The sequence below is a fragment of the Arachis hypogaea genome, chromosome 6 (genome assembly GCF_003086295.3).
Source record: "Arachis hypogaea cultivar Tifrunner chromosome 6, arahy.Tifrunner.gnm2.J5K5, whole genome shotgun sequence".
Classification (NCBI taxonomy): domain Eukaryota; kingdom Viridiplantae; phylum Streptophyta; class Magnoliopsida; order Fabales; family Fabaceae; genus Arachis; species Arachis hypogaea.
In genome coordinates, this window is record NC_092041.1 from 47,773,195 (window position 1) to 47,790,804 (window position 17,610).

General features: G+C 37.8%; 1 protein-coding gene and 1 non-coding gene across 7 annotated transcripts; both read right to left on the reverse strand.

Annotated features, from left to right (window-relative positions):
• Positions 1 to 6,400: 6,400 nt before the first annotated feature.
• Positions 6,401 to 6,504, reverse strand: LOC112700591 (small nucleolar RNA R71). Its single transcript, XR_003153496.1, has one exon. It is a non-coding gene; the product is annotated as a small nucleolar RNA R71 (small nucleolar RNA).
• A 6,623-nt stretch (positions 6,505 to 13,127) lies between these two features.
• LOC112696588 (small ribosomal subunit protein eS12) lies at positions 13,128 to 17,516 on the reverse strand. 6 transcript variants are annotated; one of them, XM_072196988.1, is made up of 7 exons: positions 17,008 to 17,516; positions 16,723 to 16,766; positions 15,486 to 15,762; positions 15,290 to 15,381; positions 14,693 to 14,748; positions 13,692 to 13,824; positions 13,128 to 13,545 (listed from the first exon to the last, which is right to left on the reverse strand). In XM_072196988.1, exons 2-3 carry the CDS (start codon positions 16,728 to 16,730, stop codon positions 15,519 to 15,521), a joined length of 252 nt encoding a protein of 83 aa, XP_072053089.1. In that variant the 5' UTR covers positions 16,731 to 16,766; positions 17,008 to 17,516; the 3' UTR covers positions 13,128 to 13,545; positions 13,692 to 13,824; positions 14,693 to 14,748; positions 15,290 to 15,381; positions 15,486 to 15,518. The 6 variants fall into 6 exon arrangements, with proteins under 6 accessions (XP_072053089.1, XP_072053087.1, XP_072053084.1 ...); XM_072196986.1 differs by having other exon boundaries at positions 14,118 to 14,748; XM_072196983.1 differs by having other exon boundaries at positions 14,118 to 15,381.
• Positions 17,517 to 17,610: the final 94 nt, after the last annotated feature.

A 17,610-nucleotide genomic window follows, 5' to 3' on the forward strand; every position in this document is an offset into this window, starting at 1 on the left:
GCAATTTAGATTTAGCAATTTAAGTTTCTTGCACTTTTGAGTTTTAGTCATTTACTTTTCTTGCAATTTAAGTTTAAGCTATTTTACTTTCTTGCACTTCAAGTTTCTGCAATTTTACTTTCTGTAGTTTAAATTCACTGCAATTTCCTTTCTGTTGGTTCAATTTCATCCAATTCACCAATGTTAGCTTGACTAAACTAATCACCCACTAAAGTTGCTTGAACCATCAATCCCTGTGGGATCGACCTCACTCTAAGTGAGTTATTACTACTTGATGTGACCCGGTACACTTGCCGGCAAATTTTGTGTTGGAATTCGTTTTCCACCCATTAAGGGCACTCATCGGTGTAGTGACCGTTGCAAGCACAAATACCACAAGATCTAGGAGGTCATTCAATTCTAGGAGGTTGGGGTGGAGAAGATAGCAACATTTGTAGAATTTGTTGGCCTAGAGTGATTTTCCTTAACAAGATCATCATCTCACCAAGAGTCTTAGTCAAGATAGCATCACCAGAAGGTGAGACTTCATTTATAGCCTTCGATTCGGGATTTCTTAACCTTAAATGTTGAGTTGAATCCGCCAAGTACACAATGACTTCCCAAGCTTCTTGAGCGGTCTTGTTCTTAGTGAGAGATCCTCCATTTGAGGCATCAAGAAGGAGCTTGTCTTGAGGGATCATCCTTTGGCAAAAGTAACTTATGAGCACCAATTCATCAATGTGGTGGTGAGGACAAGCTTCCAACTTTTTAAACCTTTCCTAATATTCATAAAGGGTCTCTCCATCTCTTTGCATGATGCAAGAGATTTCCTTCCTTAGACGATCTGTCTTTTGAGGCGGATAAAATTTCTCAAAAAACTCCTTGTGCAACAAATCCCAATTAGAAATCACCTCCTCAGGTTGGGTGTAAAACCATTCTTTCGCCTTTCCCTCCAAGGAGAAAGGAAAAGCAAAAACCATAACCGCTATCTCATCCGAGCCATGTCTTCTTGTAGTAGAGCACACAACTTGAAAATCCTTCAAGTGCTTGAGAGGGTCTTCTCCCGGTAACCCATTATACTTCAAAATTGGCATCTAGATCCGGGTACCAAACTTGTACCGGTTGCAAGGTGATGTCCGGGGCTCTGGCCTCCTTTAAAGTAATTCTCCGAGGTGGCTCCGCCATATTGTTATCACCTAATTCACTCAAACAAATTTCACCAAGCCATTCCTACCTTATACATCTGAAATCACTCACAAACAGCATCAAGGCATCGAATGCAAGAAAAATGGAATAAAAATAGGTTACATTAGGCACAAAAGAGCATGTTTTCATAATCAAGTACAATTCAAGAGAAAAGCTCAAAAGCATGCTATTTAATAGAATAAGTGTAGGTTTATATGATGAAATCCTCTCAATTCTAACAAAAAATTATCGTAAAATATGGATTCATCAGAGGCCCTGGAGGTCGGCTAGCCCATGCATTTAACGCATGGTAAGGAGGTTGGCTGGTGCATTGGACGTGCAGGCAGGTACACTAGACGTGTGGTTGGAGTTGAGCCCCTTGAGGGGACTTTAGGTGACACGTTGAACGTGTCCTAGCTCACGTTGGACGCAAGCTTTGGAGGCATGTCCCTAGTAGCTCCTCTAGTAGCATGTTGGACGTACCTCTCTTCATGTTGAACGTGAGGCTTGCTCCATTAGAGGCACGTTGGACGTGCCTTCCTTAGGTTAAACGTGAGCTTGAAAGCAAGTCCTTGGGAGTCTCCTTGTTTGGTCCAGTAACCTTTCATGCTTGGTCCAGAGAGCTCTCTGTTTGCTTCCTCCTTCTCTTTCTCTTGAGTGTTCATCTTGCTTGTTTCTTTTCATTCTTGTTCTCACTCATTTTCAATACTTTCCTCCACATACCAAAGCTCAAAGCAACTTCAAAAAAGATTGAATAAGAGGATCCACCTCCACACTTATAGCTTTAACTTGTTTCTTGAAAAATAGGAGCAGAGGGTATTATTTCTTTTTAATAATTACCCAAAAGTGACACTTGTTGAAAAGGAAAGGCTGATATATCTAACGTTGTGGGGGTTCCCTTCACAAGACATGCATCAGGCACCATAATTAATTATTAAGAAAAGTAGATAAAAGGGGCACCCAAATAAATAAGACAGTAAAGAATAATATTTAATAACACTGATGAAAGAAAATAGAAGATGCTAGTTGTAAACAATGGAGCAATGCAAATAGTGAAATGATTAGAAGAAAGGAACGGACAACATTGGTGCTACACGGTTAATTAAAATTAAAACTAATTAAATTAGTACCAACAAACACACACATATGCTATTCATCTTAACTAATAACCCACTAATTTAAATTTGATTAATGAAAGAAATAAAGAAGGTTTGGTTTTCATGACAAAATTTTGATGAATGACGAGGGGATATTGCTAAATCAGATATTGCATCTTGAACTGCATTCAAGATGGAATATGAAATTGGCACACTGCTACACTTTCATGCTAATAATGTTATGTCCACAAGAATAATTAAGGCTAGTGCATTAGCCGGTGCTACACTACTACACTTTCAATTGATAATCAAAACTTGAATAAGAAAAAATAGTTTTTAAGGGTTTTGATTAAAAAAGTTATTGTTTTTACCCGCTATATTAAAAATCAAGCTAAACTAACTAATGAGCGGATAATTTATACGCTTTTTGGCATTGTTTTTAGGTAGTTTTTAGTATGTTTGAGTTACTTTTTAGTATATTTTTATTAGTTTTTATGCAAAAATCACATTTCTGGACTTTACTATGAGTTTATGTATTTTTCTGTGATTTCAGGTATTTTTTGGCTGAAATTGAGGGACCTGAGCAAAAATCTGATTCAGAGGCTGAGAAAGGACTGCAGATGCTATTAGATTCTGACCTCCCTGCACTTGAAGTAGATTTTCTGGAGCTACAGAAGCCCAATTGGCACGCTCTCAATTGCGTTTGAAAGTAGACATCTTGGGCTTTCCAGAAATGTATAATAGTCCATACTTTACCTAAGATATGATGACCCAAACTGGCGTCCAAACACCCACCAGAGACCCTTTTTTGGCGTAAAACGCCAGAACTGGCACCAAAGCTAGAGTTAAACCCCCAAACTGGCATCCAATGCTGAAGTTTAACTCCAATGATGGCATATGCATGTGAAAGCTTCAAAGCTCAGCCCAAACACACACCAAGTGGGCCCCGGAAGTAGATTTCTGCACTATCTACTCATTTTCTGTAAACCTAGTTTACTAGTTTAGTATAAATAACACTTTTTACTATTGTATTGATATCTTTGGAAGACTTTTCGATCCTTTGATTAGGTCTTCTTCCCCTGTTTTCAAATTCTTATGCCATTTGGGAGGTTGGCCATTCGGCCATGCCTAGACCTTTTGTTCTTATGTATTTTCAACGGTGGAGTTTCTACACCTCACAGATTAAGGTGAGGGGCTCTGCTCTTCCTCATGAATTAATGCAAGTACTATTGTTTTTCCTTCAATTCACGCCTACTTCTTCTCCAAGATATACTCTTGTACTTAATTCAGTTAAGTCAGACTGAAGGGGTGACCTGTGACAATCACCCACTATCTTCAGTACTCGCTTAGCCAAGATCCGCGTGCCTGACAACCACAAAGCGGTCTACATGATGTTCAACATAGTCATTGGACGCCAGCCAGAGTATACTCTCTTGGGTCTCTAATCCACGGATTCGCATCGTCTCTCCTGACAACAGAGCATCCGACCCCGTGATTAGGATCTTTGTGGTACAGGCTAGAATCAATAGACAGCATTCCTGAGATCCAAAAAGTGTAAACCTTGTCTGTTGTATTCCGAGTATGATCTAGGAAGGGATGACTGTGAGGAGCTTCAAACTCGCGAATGTTGGGCACAGTGACAGTGTGCAAAAGGATCAATGGATCTTATTCCGACACAAATGAGAACCGATAGATGATTAGCCCTGCGGTAGCTGTGCCTAGTATTTTTCATCCGAGACAAGAAATCCGATAGTTGATTAATCGTACAAAGACCGTAGCCAGACCATTTTCACTGAGAGGATCATACAGCTTTCCACGGAAGGGAGTGCGCATGATTGGATGGAAGCAATAGGGAAGTAGAGGTTCAGAAACAACAAAGCATCTCCAAACGCTTATCTGAAATTCCCACCAATGAATTACATAAGTATCTCTATGTTATTTTCCATTCTATTTATCTTTTAATTATTAACACCTCATAACCATTTGAATCTACCTGACTGAGATTTACAAGATGACCATAGCTTGCTTCAAGCTGACAATCTCCGTGGGATCGACCCTTACTCACATAAGGTATTACTTGGACGACCTAGTGCACTTGCTGGTTAGTTGTGCGGAGTTGTGAAAATTGTGATCTTTAAATTCTTCATTGATCTTCAAGTTGTTCTTGATGATTTTCCGTGTTCTGATCTTTAAATTCTCCTATTTTGTGTCTTTCCTTGTTTTTCATATGCATTTTCAAAATCATAGTGTTTGAACATTCAAAATTTCTAAGTTTGGTGTCTTCCATGTCTTTCTTTTCTTAAAAATTTTCAAAAATATGTCTTTTGTGTTCATCATAATCTTCAAAGTGTTCTTGGTGTTCATCTTGACATTCAAAGTGTCCTTGCATGCATTATTTGTTTTGATCTTGCATTTTTATGTTTTACTTCATTTTGTTGTTTCTCTCTCTCTCTCTTCATTAAAAATTCAAAAAAATAAAAAAGATATCTTTTCAAGTAAATAATACAGAGAAATTAAGATTCAGAACATAAAGCAGAAGAATCACAGAGAAAAAGAGCTCACTACTGTCAAAACGCTAGTAAAGATGCACTTTGGGCGTTAAACGCCAGAATGGCTACCATTCTGGGCATTTAACGCCAGTAAAGCTATCATTCTGGGCGTTAAACGCCAGAATGGGCAGTATTCTGGGCGTTTAACGCCAGAAATGGTAGCATTCTGGGTGTTTAGAAAAACGTCCAATAAAGAAGGATTTCTGGCGTTTAACACCAGCCAGGATACGTGGCTGGGCATTAAACGCCCAAAGAGGTAGGATTCTGGGCCTTAAACGCCAGAATGGATAGCATTCTGGGCATTTAACGCCAGGATGACACAGGGGAGGTGATTTCGTTTCAAATTCAAATTTTTTCAAATTTTCATGTTTTAATTCATGACTTTTTGCATCAAACATATTTTAAACTTTTATTCTTCATGTTTTTATTTTTTGAAAATTTTCAAACTAATTTTTCAAAAATCTTTTTCTTAATCTTATCACATATTTTCAAAAATATCTTTTAAATTCTTGTTAGTCAAGTCATCAATTTTAAAAATAAAATCTTTTTCAATCATATCTTTCAATCATATCTTTTTAAAAATCAAATATTTTTCAATCATATCTTTTCAATCATATCTTTTTAAAATCAAATTTTTTCAATCATATCTCTTTTAATTTGATTTCAAAAATTTTTTTCTAACTTCTCATCTTTTCAAAATTATTTTCAAATCTTTTTTAACAAATTACTATTTCTTATCTTTTTCAAAACCACCTAACCACTTTTCCACTTACAATTTTCGTAAATCACTAACCACTTTTTCAAAAATCTTTTTAATTAACTAATTATTTTAATTTTAATTTTTGAAAACTCTCTCCCTTTCATCTCTTTCTATTTATTTGCTAACACTTCTCTTCTACTTATAATTCGAACCCTCTCTCTCCCTCTGTGTTCGAATTCTTCTCATTCTCTCTTTACCTCATTCTTCTTTTCTTCTGACACATCAAGGAACCTCTATACTGTGACATACAGGATTCCACTACTCCCTTTTGTTCTCTTCTTTTTTATATCAAAGAATCTCTATACAATGACATTCTTGTTAAAGCTGATCTTGAACCTGAAAGGACTCTAAAGAAGAAGCTAAGAGAAGCTAAAGCACAACACTCCAGAGAGGACCTTACAAAAAAATTCGAAAAAGAAGTAGACATGGCAGCCAAACCCAACAACAATGCCAGAGATACAAGAAAAATGCTTGGTGACTATGCTGCACCAACTTCCAACTTCTATGGAAGAAGCATCTCAATTCCTGCCATTGGAGCAAACAACTTTGAGCTTAAGCCTCAATTAGTATCTCTAATGCAGCAGAATTGCATGTTTCATGGACTTCCATCGGAAGATCCTCATCAGTTCTTAGCTGAATTCTTGCAGATCTGTGATACTGTTAAGACCAATAGGATTGATCCCAAGGTCTACATACTTATGCTTTTCCCTTTTGCTGTGAGAGACAGAGCTAGAACATGGTTGGACTCACAACATAGAAAAAGCTTGAACTCTTGGGATAAGCTGCTCAATGCTTTCTTGACCAAATTCTTTCCACCTCAAAAGATTAGCAAGCTCAGAGTGGATGTCCAAACCTTCAGACAGAAGGAAGGTGAATCCCTCTATGAAGCTTAGAAAAGATACAAGCAATTAACCAAAAGGTGTCCTTCTGACATGTTTCAAGAATGGAGCATCATATGTATTCTATGATGGTCTATCTGAAATGTTCAAGATGTCATTGGACCATTCTGCTGGTGGATCCCTTCATCTGAAAACACCTGCAGAAGCCCAGGAACTCATTGAGATGGTTGCAAATAACCAGTTCATGTACACTTCTGAAAGAAATCCTGTAAATAATGGGATGACTCAGAAAAAGGGAGTTCTTGAGATCGATACTCTAAATGCCATATTGGCTCAGAACAAAATATTGACTCAGCAAGTCAATATGATATCTCAGAATCTGACTGGATTGCAAGCTACATCCGGCAGTACTGAAGAAGCCTCCTCTAAAGGAGAAGCTTATGACCCTGAGAATCCTACAATGGAAGAGGTGAATTACATGGGAGAATTATATGGAAACACCTAAAATCCTTCATGGAGGAATCATCCAAATTTCTCATAAAAGGATCAGCAGAAGCCTCAACAAGGCTTCAACAATAATAATGGTGGCAGAAATAAGTTTGGCAATAGCAAACCTTTTCCATCATCTTCTCAGCAATAGACAGAAAATTCTGACTAGAGCCTCTCTAGCTTAGCAAACATAGTCTCTAATCGTTCTAAATCCACTCTCAGTTTCATAAGTGAAACAAGGTCTTCCATCAGAAATTTAGAGGCACAAGTGGGTCAGCTGAGTAAAAAAGTTACTGAAACTCCTCCTAGTACTCCCCCCAAGCAATACAGAAGAGAATCCCAAAAGAGAGTGCAAGGCCATAACTATAACCACAATGGCCGAACCTGGAGAGAGTGAAAAGGCAGTGATTCCCAGTGAGGAAGACCTCAGGGATGTCCACTGACCAATAAAAAGTTTCCTATTGAGGAACCAAAGGAATCTGAGGCTCATACAGAGACCATAGAAATTCCACTGAACTTACTTTTGCCATTCATGAGCTCTGATGAGTATTCTTCCTCTGAAGAGGACGAAGACATTGTTGAAGAGCAAGTTGCTCAGTATCTAGGAGCAATCATGAAGCTGAATGCCAAGTTATTTGGTAATGAGACTTAGGATGATGAACCTCCATTACTCATCAATGAACTGAATACATGGATTCAGCAGACATTGCCTTAAAAGAAAACGGATCCCGAAAAGTTCTTAATACCTTGCACCATAGGCACCATGACCTTTGAAAAGGCTCTGTGTGACCTAGGGTCAAGTATCAACCTCAAGCCATTCTCTGTAATAGAAAAACTAGGGATCTTTGAGGGACAAGCTACAAGAATCTCACTAGAGATGGCAGACAAATCAATGAAACAGGCTTATGGACTTGTAGAGGATGTCTTAGTAAAGGTTGAAGGCCTTTACGTCCCTACAGACTTTATAATCCTAGACACTGGGAGGGATGAGGATGAATCCATCATCCTTGGAAGACCATTCATAGCCACAGCAAGGGCTGTGATTGATGTAGACAGAGGAGAGTTAGTCCTTCAATTGAATGAGGACTACCTTGTGTTCAAGACTCAAGGATCTTCTTCTGTAGACATGGAGAAGAAGCATGAAAAGCTTCTCTCAATACAGAGTCAGACAGAGTCCCCACACTCAACTTTTAAGTTTGGTATTGTGAGGCCACAATCATGCTCTAAGCATCTGTGAAGCTCTGTAAGAGCTTTCTGTCAAGCTATTGACATTAAAGAAGCGCTTGTTGGGAGGCAACCCATTTTATTTATCTATATTAATTACTCTTTCATTTTATTTTCCATTGTTAGCCTATGTCTTCTTTAGGTTGATGATCATGTGGAGTCACAAAAATATCTGCAGAATTAAAGCAGGAATCAAAAATAGCAAAAAAATAGCACACCCTAGAGGGCGAGCTTACTGGCGTTTAAACGCCAGTAAGGCTAACAAAGTGGGCATTTAACGCCCAGTCTGGCACCATTCTGGGTGTTAAACGCCAGAAATGGCTCACAGACTGGCGTTTAACACCAGAAAAGGATGTCTGGCATCTAGCTGGCGTTAAACGCCAGTAAGGGTAGCAGAATGGGCGTTTAACGCCCAGTCTGGCAGCATTCTGGGCGTTAAACACTAGAACTGGCAGCCAGACTGGCGTTTAATGCCAGAAATAGGCAGCAGCCTGGCGTTCAATGCCAAAAACGCCGCACAGAGGGCGTTTAAATGCTAGAAAGGTGCAGGGATGAGAAATCCTTAACACCTCAGGATCTGTGGACACCATAGGATCCCTACTTACCCTAACTCATTCTCACTCCTCTTCACACCTTTCCATAACACCATTCCCCAAACACCATTCACCTATCAAATCCTACCCTCTTCCCCATAACCTCTTCACCACTCACATCCATCCACTATTTCCCATCATACAACCCACCTACCCTAACCCACTCGAATTCAAACCATTTTCCTCCCAAACCCAACCCCACCCACACGGATTCCCTCTCTCTCTTACCCTATATCTACCCCTCCTTACTCCTTCATTTTCACACATCACAAACACTACAAACCCCCCTTGTCCGAACCACTCCTCCACCTCCATCTCCTCTATTTCTTCTTCTTCTACTCCTTTTTTTCTTCTTTTGCTCGAGGACAAGCAAACCTTTTAAGTTTGGTGTGGAAAAAAGCTTTACTTTTTGTTTTTCCATAACCATTAATGGCACCTAAGGCCGGAGAAACCTCTAGGAAGTGGAAAGGGAAGGCAGTTACTTCCAACTCCGAGTCATGAAAGATGGAGAGATTCATCTCAAAAGCCCATCACTAGAAAGAAGATGGAGCAAACAAGAGAGCCCACTCATGGGCCTCAACAAGCACATGAGGAAGTCCCTCATCAAGAAATCCCTGAGATGCCTCAAGGGATGCATTTTGCTCCAGACAACTATTGGGAGCAATTCAACACCTCTTTAGGGGATTTGAGTTCGAATATGGAGCAACTAAGGATGGAGCACCAAGAGCACTCCATTATCCTCCATGAAATTAGAGAGGACCAAAGAGCCATGAGGGAGGAGCAACAAAGGCAAGAAAGAGACATTAAGGAGCTTAAGCACTCCATAGGATCTTCAAGAGGAAGAACTAGCCGCCATCACTAAGGTGGACCCGTTCTTTAATTTCCTTATTATCTGTTCTTCTGTTTTTCGTTTCCTATGCTTTATGTTTTGTCTATGTTTGTGTCTTTATTACATGATCATTAGTGTCTAGTGTCTATGCCTTGAAGCTATGAATATCCCATGAATCCTTCACCTTTCTTAAATGAAAAATGTTTCTAATTGCAAAAGAACAAGAAGTGCATAAATTTCGAATTCTATCTTGAAATTAGTTTAATTATTTTGATGTGGTGGCAATACTTTTTGTTTTCTGAATGAATGTTTGAACAGTGCATATTTTTTTATAGTGAAGTTTATGAATGTTAAAATTGTTGGCTCTTGAAAGAATAATGAAAAAAGAGAAATGTTATTGATAATCTGAAAGATCATAAAATTGATTCTTAAAGAAAGAGAAAGCAGTGAAAAATACAAAGGTTGCGAAAAAAATGCGAAAAATAGAGAAAAAGAAAGAAAAATAAAAAGCAAGCGGAAAAAGCCAATAGCCCTTTAAACGAAAAGGCAAAGGTAAAGAGGATCCAAGGCTTTGAGCATCAGTGGATAGGAGGGCCCAAAGAAATAAAATCCTGGCCCAAGCGGGTAAATCAGGCTGTGCCTAACCATGTGCTTGTGTCGTGAAGGTCCAAGTGAAAAGTTTGGGACTGAGTGGTTAAAGTCGTGATCCAAAGCAAAAAAGTGTGCTTAAGAACTCTGGACACCTCTAACTGGGGACTCTAGCAAAGCTGAGTCACAATCTGAAAAGGTTCACCCAGTTATGTGTCTGTGCCATTTATGTATCCGGTGGTAATACTGGAAAACAAGATGCTTAGGGTCACGACCAAGACTCATAAGTAGCTGTGTTCAAGAATCAACATACTAAACTAGGAGAATCAATAACACTATCTGAATTCTAAGTTCCTATGGATGCCAATCATTCTGAACTTGAAAGGATAAAGTGAGATGCCAAAACTGTTCAGAAGCAAAAAGCTACTAGCCTTGCTCATCTAATTAGAACTAAGCTTCATTTATATTTTGAGATTTATTGTATATTCTCTTCTTTTTATCCTATTTTGTTTTTGGTTGCTTGGGGACAAGCAACAATTTAAGTTTGGTGTTGTGATGAGCGGATAATTTATACGCTTTTGACATTGTTTTTAGGTAGTTTGTAGTATGTTTGAGTTACTTTTTAGTATATTTTTATTAGTTTTTATGCAAAAATCACATTTTTGGACTTTACTATGAGTTTGTGTATTTTTCTGTGATTTTAGATATTTTCTGGCTGAAATTGAGGGACCTGAGCAGAAATCTGATTTAGAGGCTGAGAAAGGACTGCAGATGCTGTTGGATTCTGACCTCCTTGCACTCGAAGTGGATTTTCTGGATCTACAGAAGCCCAATTGGTGCGCTCTCAATTGTGTTGAAAAGTAGACATCGTGGGCTTTTCAGCAATGTTAATAGTCCATACTTTGCCCGAGATTTGATGACCCAAACTGGCGTCCAAACGCCAATCAGAGACCTATTTTTGGCGTAAAATGCCAGAACTGGCACCAAAGCTGGAGTTAAATGCCCAAACTGGCATCCAAGCTGGCGTTTACCTCCAAGGGCTGCCTATGTACGTGAAAGCTTCAAAGCTCAGCCCAAACACACACTAAGTGGGCCCCAGAAGTGGATTTCTGCACTATCTACTCATTTTCTGCACTTTCCCCTGTTTTCAAATTCTTATGCAATTTGGGAGGCTGGCCATTCGGCCATGCCTAGACCTTTTGTTCTTATCTATTTTCAACGGTGGAGTTCCTACACCTCATAGATTAAGGTGAGGAGCTCTGTTGTTCCTCATGAATTAATGCAAGTACTATTGTTTTTCCTTTAATTCACGCCTACTTCTTCTCCAAGATATACTCTTGTACTTAATTCAGTTAAGTCAGACTGAATAGGTTACCCGTGACAATCACCCACTATCTTCAGTACTCGCTTATCCAAGATCCGCGTGCCTGACAACCACAAAGCGGTCTACATGATGTTCAACGTAGTCATTGGACGCCAGCCGTGGTATACTCTCTTGGATCTCTAATCCACGGATTTGCATCGTCTCTCATGATAGCAGAGCATCCGACCCCCTGATTAGGATCTTCATAGTATAGGCTAGAATCAAAAGACAGCATTCCTAAGATCTGGAAAGTCTAAACCTTGTCTGTGGTATTCCGAGTAGGATCTAGGAAGGGATGATTGTGAGGAGCTTCAAACTCGCGAATGTTGGGGGCAGTGACAGTGTGCAAAAGGATCAATGGATCTTATTCCGACACAAGTGAGAACCGACAGATAATTAGCCCTGCGATAGCTGTGCCTGGTATTTTTCATCCGAGACGAAAAATCTGACAGTTGATTAGCCGTACAGAGACCGTAGCTGGACCATTTTTACTGAGAGGATCATACAGCTTGCCATGGAAGGGAGTGCGCATGATTGGATGGAAGCAATAGGGAAGCAGAAGTTTATAAGCAACAAAGCATCTCTAAATGCTTATCTGAAATTCCCACCAGTGAATTACATAAGTATCTCTATGTTATTGTCCGTTCTATTTATCTTTTAATTTCAACACCTCATAACCATTTGAATCTGCCTGATTGAGATTTACAAGATAATTATAGCTTGCTCCAAGTCGACAATCTCCGTGGGATCGACCCTTACTCACGTAAGGTATTACTTGGACGACCCAGTGCACTTGTTGGTTAGTTGTGTTGAGTTGTGAAAAGTGTGATCACAATTTCGTGCACCACTAACACAACCTTAATAATCTATTTTATAAATTGATGAGATGCTATAATGTCCCACCGACCTTTATGAGAACTGCAACGATGGCGCTGTCATCTTCATGCCATCTCGAAGAAGAGACGACGCCAGAAGAGAGATAAAAGAGGAGACGAAAACAAAGGAGAGCCCAAAGACACGGCGACACCACGAGCTCCAATAGACCTTCATCGGATGGAGACCTTCGACGGTGGCGGTGGCCGTTCTTTGGTGACAACGTTAGTGTTAGCGATGATTGGTTGCGCTAGTGAGGAAGAGGGATGAGAGCTGGGTCAGGGTCTTTGAGGAGGAGGGACTTGACTTTGAGAGTGGAAAATGCGGCGGCTACTACAAGAAAATAAGCTTTCTGCCACGCTTTTAAAGTGTGTCAAAAAGTGCTAAAAAAGGTGTCAACAGCTTTTTGCTACACTTTTTGAGCTATCGGCACGCTTTTGAAAGTGTCACATCCACAAGCGTGCCAGTTGCTCTATCGGCACACTTTCTTTTTTGCCATACTTTCAACTCTTTAAGCGTGGCTATATGTATTAACCTATCGGCACGCTTTAAAAGCGTACCAAAAAGTGAAAGTTATGGCTACGCTTTTGATGGGTGCCAATAATAAAAGATATGGTGTCGCTTTTGAAGCGTGCCAATAGTCAAAGAAACATGGACCTATTGCCACGCTTTTAAAGTGTGGCTATATCCCTATCAAATTAAAAAAATCTGGCATATGCTTTTACACGTACTCTAACACTCCAAAAACAATAAAAAACATTGACAAAAATCTGTGAATATCATTTAAAAAATTAATTAATGAAAATTTGTATTACATTAATAAATTTCAAACAAAATTAGCTATAACCAAAGTAGTTATAAAATACATTGGGATAAAAAATATCAATACATATAGAACTTATTAAAAGTCATTAACTTATTCTATATCTTTGTCATTTTTTGTGTAGAAAATAAAGAAATTAAAAAATAAATATCAATAATCCAAATATAATATTGTTGAGTTTCGCGATTTATAGGCAGAAACTCATGCTGCTAAATCTTGTAGCTCACAGCATTATGCTTTAGAGAAAGGAGATGGCCTCTTGGAAGAACTTCTATCATTTTTGTAGTGCTTGAGGATTTTGTATTCTTCATGCATGAATATCAATGCAGTTTCTTTACTTCCCATTCTTCTTACCTGCAACAAGTTTAAAAGAAATGCCATGAAAACACACTCAACCATTTTATCTTCATTTAATAATGATTTCAACAAGTCTAAGCACAACAACACAAAACATACTGCAGTTTTGTATTGTAACAGTCAGCTTGAAAATGCTGTTATACCTTTCTGAAACCACGATCGCCGGACAGTATGCTGTATGTGTCGCTCATGTCTTTCTAAGATCTCATGGACGGTGTACCTTTGAGATATTAAAGGTTCTGAAAAATCAACCGTGTCTCCTTGATCCTATGAACTCTATAATGAAAGGAAGTAAATGAAAATAAAGTCTCAACAAGGATGCATAAATTGCATAAAGCTAAAACAATGCTTGATCCATTTACGCTCTTGAGAAAAACAAAATTTCTCTTTAAAGTCAAATAATTGCTTTGCGTATAGCATTACAAGTTCCAAATTTCATATATATCAGATACTACAAATCAGCTTATCAATGAAAATAAGACAAGATAATGTAATATCTCAATCACATAATTCTATCCCTTAGACTGAATAATGTTATCAATGAAGCTGGAAAATTAAAACTAACTTACTAGGTTACTTCTCTTGGATAATGAGTCTTCTCTGTGATAAAGTGTCATAGATAGTTCTTGTGAATGGTACTCATCAGAAGTATCAAATCAATCGGGACAATCAAACTTAACCTCAACCTTAAAATTCTATAAATTTCTCATCAAGTACAGATCAATGAATCATAATTTTCAACACTATAAAACACAGAAACAACTCAAATTCTCAGGAAACAGAGGAATCAAAATCATTTGCTAAACAAACCATGCAGATTAAAGTTCAGATCAGTTCAAGGACATTTGCTAAACAAACAGAGGAATCAAAACCATGCTCAAATTCTCAGGAAACAGCTTAAATTCTCAAGAAACAGAAAAATCAAAATAATTACAATCAATTATCCTGAAAATATACAATTGAAGAAACAAGTTCACAATTCATAGTTCAAGTTCACAGTTCAAAGTTCAACCATTTTGAAATCACAGAGAGGGACAGAGAAAGGGTAGCCATATACCTACCTAGATTTATTAACAAGAGAATTAAAATGGGTGATGCAAACAAACAAAGAAGAGACTCAAAGAGGGACAGAAAAAGAAACAACCTCATGAATATATAATGTAGAAATTGATCTGATCAGATTTGCCATCACTTTGTGCACTGATAAAAATAATAATAATAGTAAGTAGAAGCAGAAGTAAAAGTATTGATATGAGGTGCTCCATTAAATGATTCACATCTCACCATGTAAACATTTATATATATCAACGAGTTAATTGCCTTCCGGATTTACCAACTTAAATATTAGATTATACAAGCCAATGGATTCGTATGTATTAGCCAACCAACTGTTGCAAGATAAAATAAGGAGCATGATAATGAATTAAGCAGACATATAGACCAAACACAAAAGGTTTAATTCTTGCAAGAAAGAGGATTTTATAATTTCAGATATCATTGCATCTCCACCATCACAGTTGCAGTTTTATTTACCTCTTTTTACTGTATAAGATGAAGAATGAGTTTTAATAATACCTATGCACCCCTTCAACAAACTAAAGCATGCATAACAAGCATTTTGTATTGAAACATTTTGACAAGTATAGTAACCATCAATTAAGACATTTATTTCCAGTTTAGAAAATCTTAATATCAAGGAAATATTAATTAAGAAGTAATGGCTAAGTCCAATTGCACTGACAGTTAAGTACTATTTTTCTTGCCAGAACATGCAGTACGACCTCACAATGCATATATCCCATCAATACAGTTCATGGCAGCAACCCTTATAGCCTGAAATGAAATTCAAAAGATTGAAACTTTGGATAAAAAATAACAAAAACATAATATAAGATGAGTACTCAAATCACGATAATGTTATCAGTATGAAAAAATACTAGAATCACAATCCTCAGTAAGAAAGACTCAAATCACAAATGCTCAGCACAAAGGTCCTTGACGAGTTTAACATAGTCAGGTTGGTCACAATCCTCAGCAAGAACAACGAGCTGAGCAGTGCGCTTCTCAATCACGTTGGCACCCTCACAAAGGCCTTGTGCAAGACCACCATAAGCAAGTGACTTCCTAAGTGTTAGCTGTAAGGCAGTCATGATATTCATTGGCTCGCCGATGGCAGGAGCTGCTGCCTCAGCTGCCACAACAGGACCTTCTTCACTGCAGATTAAGAGTATAATAAAAAGGGTATCAACTAACTACCATTTTGGCTTTCAAAAAATTCAAGTTTTGACAAAATGACCCTTCTGAAAGAGGGAGAAAAATGGAACTTTGGCTCCCCAAAGATGATTTCAGTTTGACAAAATAAGTTATTTTCTTCATAAGTGGCAAATAGCTCGTGCATTTGATTCAAATTTTTTATTGGAACAGTTGAAAAATTATATAGAAAGTTCATACAAATAATCGAAGAAAAATTCAATCTCTAGAATCCTTTTCCCAATTTTCTTTTTTTTTTTTAAATTTTTGCCATTCACAAAGGAATAATGGCCCAAAATAAATTCACTTAGCATAAAACCAATAAATTTGAAAAATGGAGAAATCTCATTTTTCTATGTAGGCTTGCAAAATACTGTGTCCCTCCCTATTTTTGGAGAGAAAAATAGTAGCTTAATCAAATAAAAGAAATGGTTTGTCAGTGGTGGCCGGTAAGCTACTCAAGATATCAAGGGCACAACATACAAATAGAAGAATCATGATAACTACAACAACCTAAAATAGCTAACTTTGCACATAGAGAATTAAAAAAATACAATACAAAAGACTAATCAAATCATGTGGGACTTTATTTTTAAAGCCAATTCCACAAGGGATGAAATTAAATTGCTAGAACTATTTATTCTTGATTATGAATAGATGGGAAAAAACCCTATATTCCCCGTCAAGAGTGTCACTCTTAATTTGAAAAAAAAAATGTAACTCCATTATGTCCCAAATTTTCCATATATTGACCCAAAAAAAATCTGATCCAATACTAAAAATTAGTTTATTGTGTTCAATTTTCAAGTCAATTAGATTGCAAGCAGTATGCAAAGTATAATATGAACAACAACACGACATTAAGAACCATACAGGAAAGAAAATTGAATATATAAGACATGAGATAAATAAAATGGAACATACCCAGACATCCTTGTTGATAGGAAAAAAGAGCGATCTCTTCTTCACTGTACAGGGAAATAAAACAACAAAATATACCGAAAAATCAGATCTTGTGGTACGAAGCTTTACAACAAATATTTTTGTAATTTTCGTAGAATAAACATTAACAGTACAAACATATGATAGTACCAGCTACTCGTTCAGGACTTGACAAGAAAATCATCGCATGAGACAATATATTTGAAAAAATAAACGATGAAATAATAGAACGTGAACGAATTGGCAAAAAGGAGAGGGAAGGAATACCTTGAGGACGATGAATAGGTGCCGAACGAGTTTCCAGTGAGCCACAGAGAAAAACGCGAAAAACCTAAACGTTCTTATTCTTTTTTTTGGGTAATTAAACTTTCCTATTCTTTGGGAGGGTACGCCGACGGAGGCAGCACAGATTGAAGTTTCCAAGAGTTACAAAAGAGGGATAGAGGGTTGCAAGTTGAGAGAGGGCTACAAGCTGAAAGATGAAGATGGATTCTCAGTGATGAAGAGGGCTGCGAGCTGAGTGGGCTGCGAGCTGAGAGAGGGCTACGAAGGTTTAGGGTTCTTAGTTGAGTGATAAAGATGATTCGAGGGTTTGGGTTCTCACTTCTAAGTGAGGGCTGTTTTGAGTGATGGATGTTCTAAAAAAGAAATTAAGTGTTTGAGTGAGAAATTAAATTTCAAGTGGGAACTCTATGGTCACGTTTGTTAGGGTCCCAAATAATTAGAGGATCTAGACATGCTTTAAAAATGTGTCCGTATCCTCACAAACTAGGCATGCTATAAAAGCTTACTTGTTTTCTTTTATGGAGCATGTCAAAAAAAATGACAAATCATAAATCAGTGGCCACCCTAATAAAAGCGTGTTAAAAT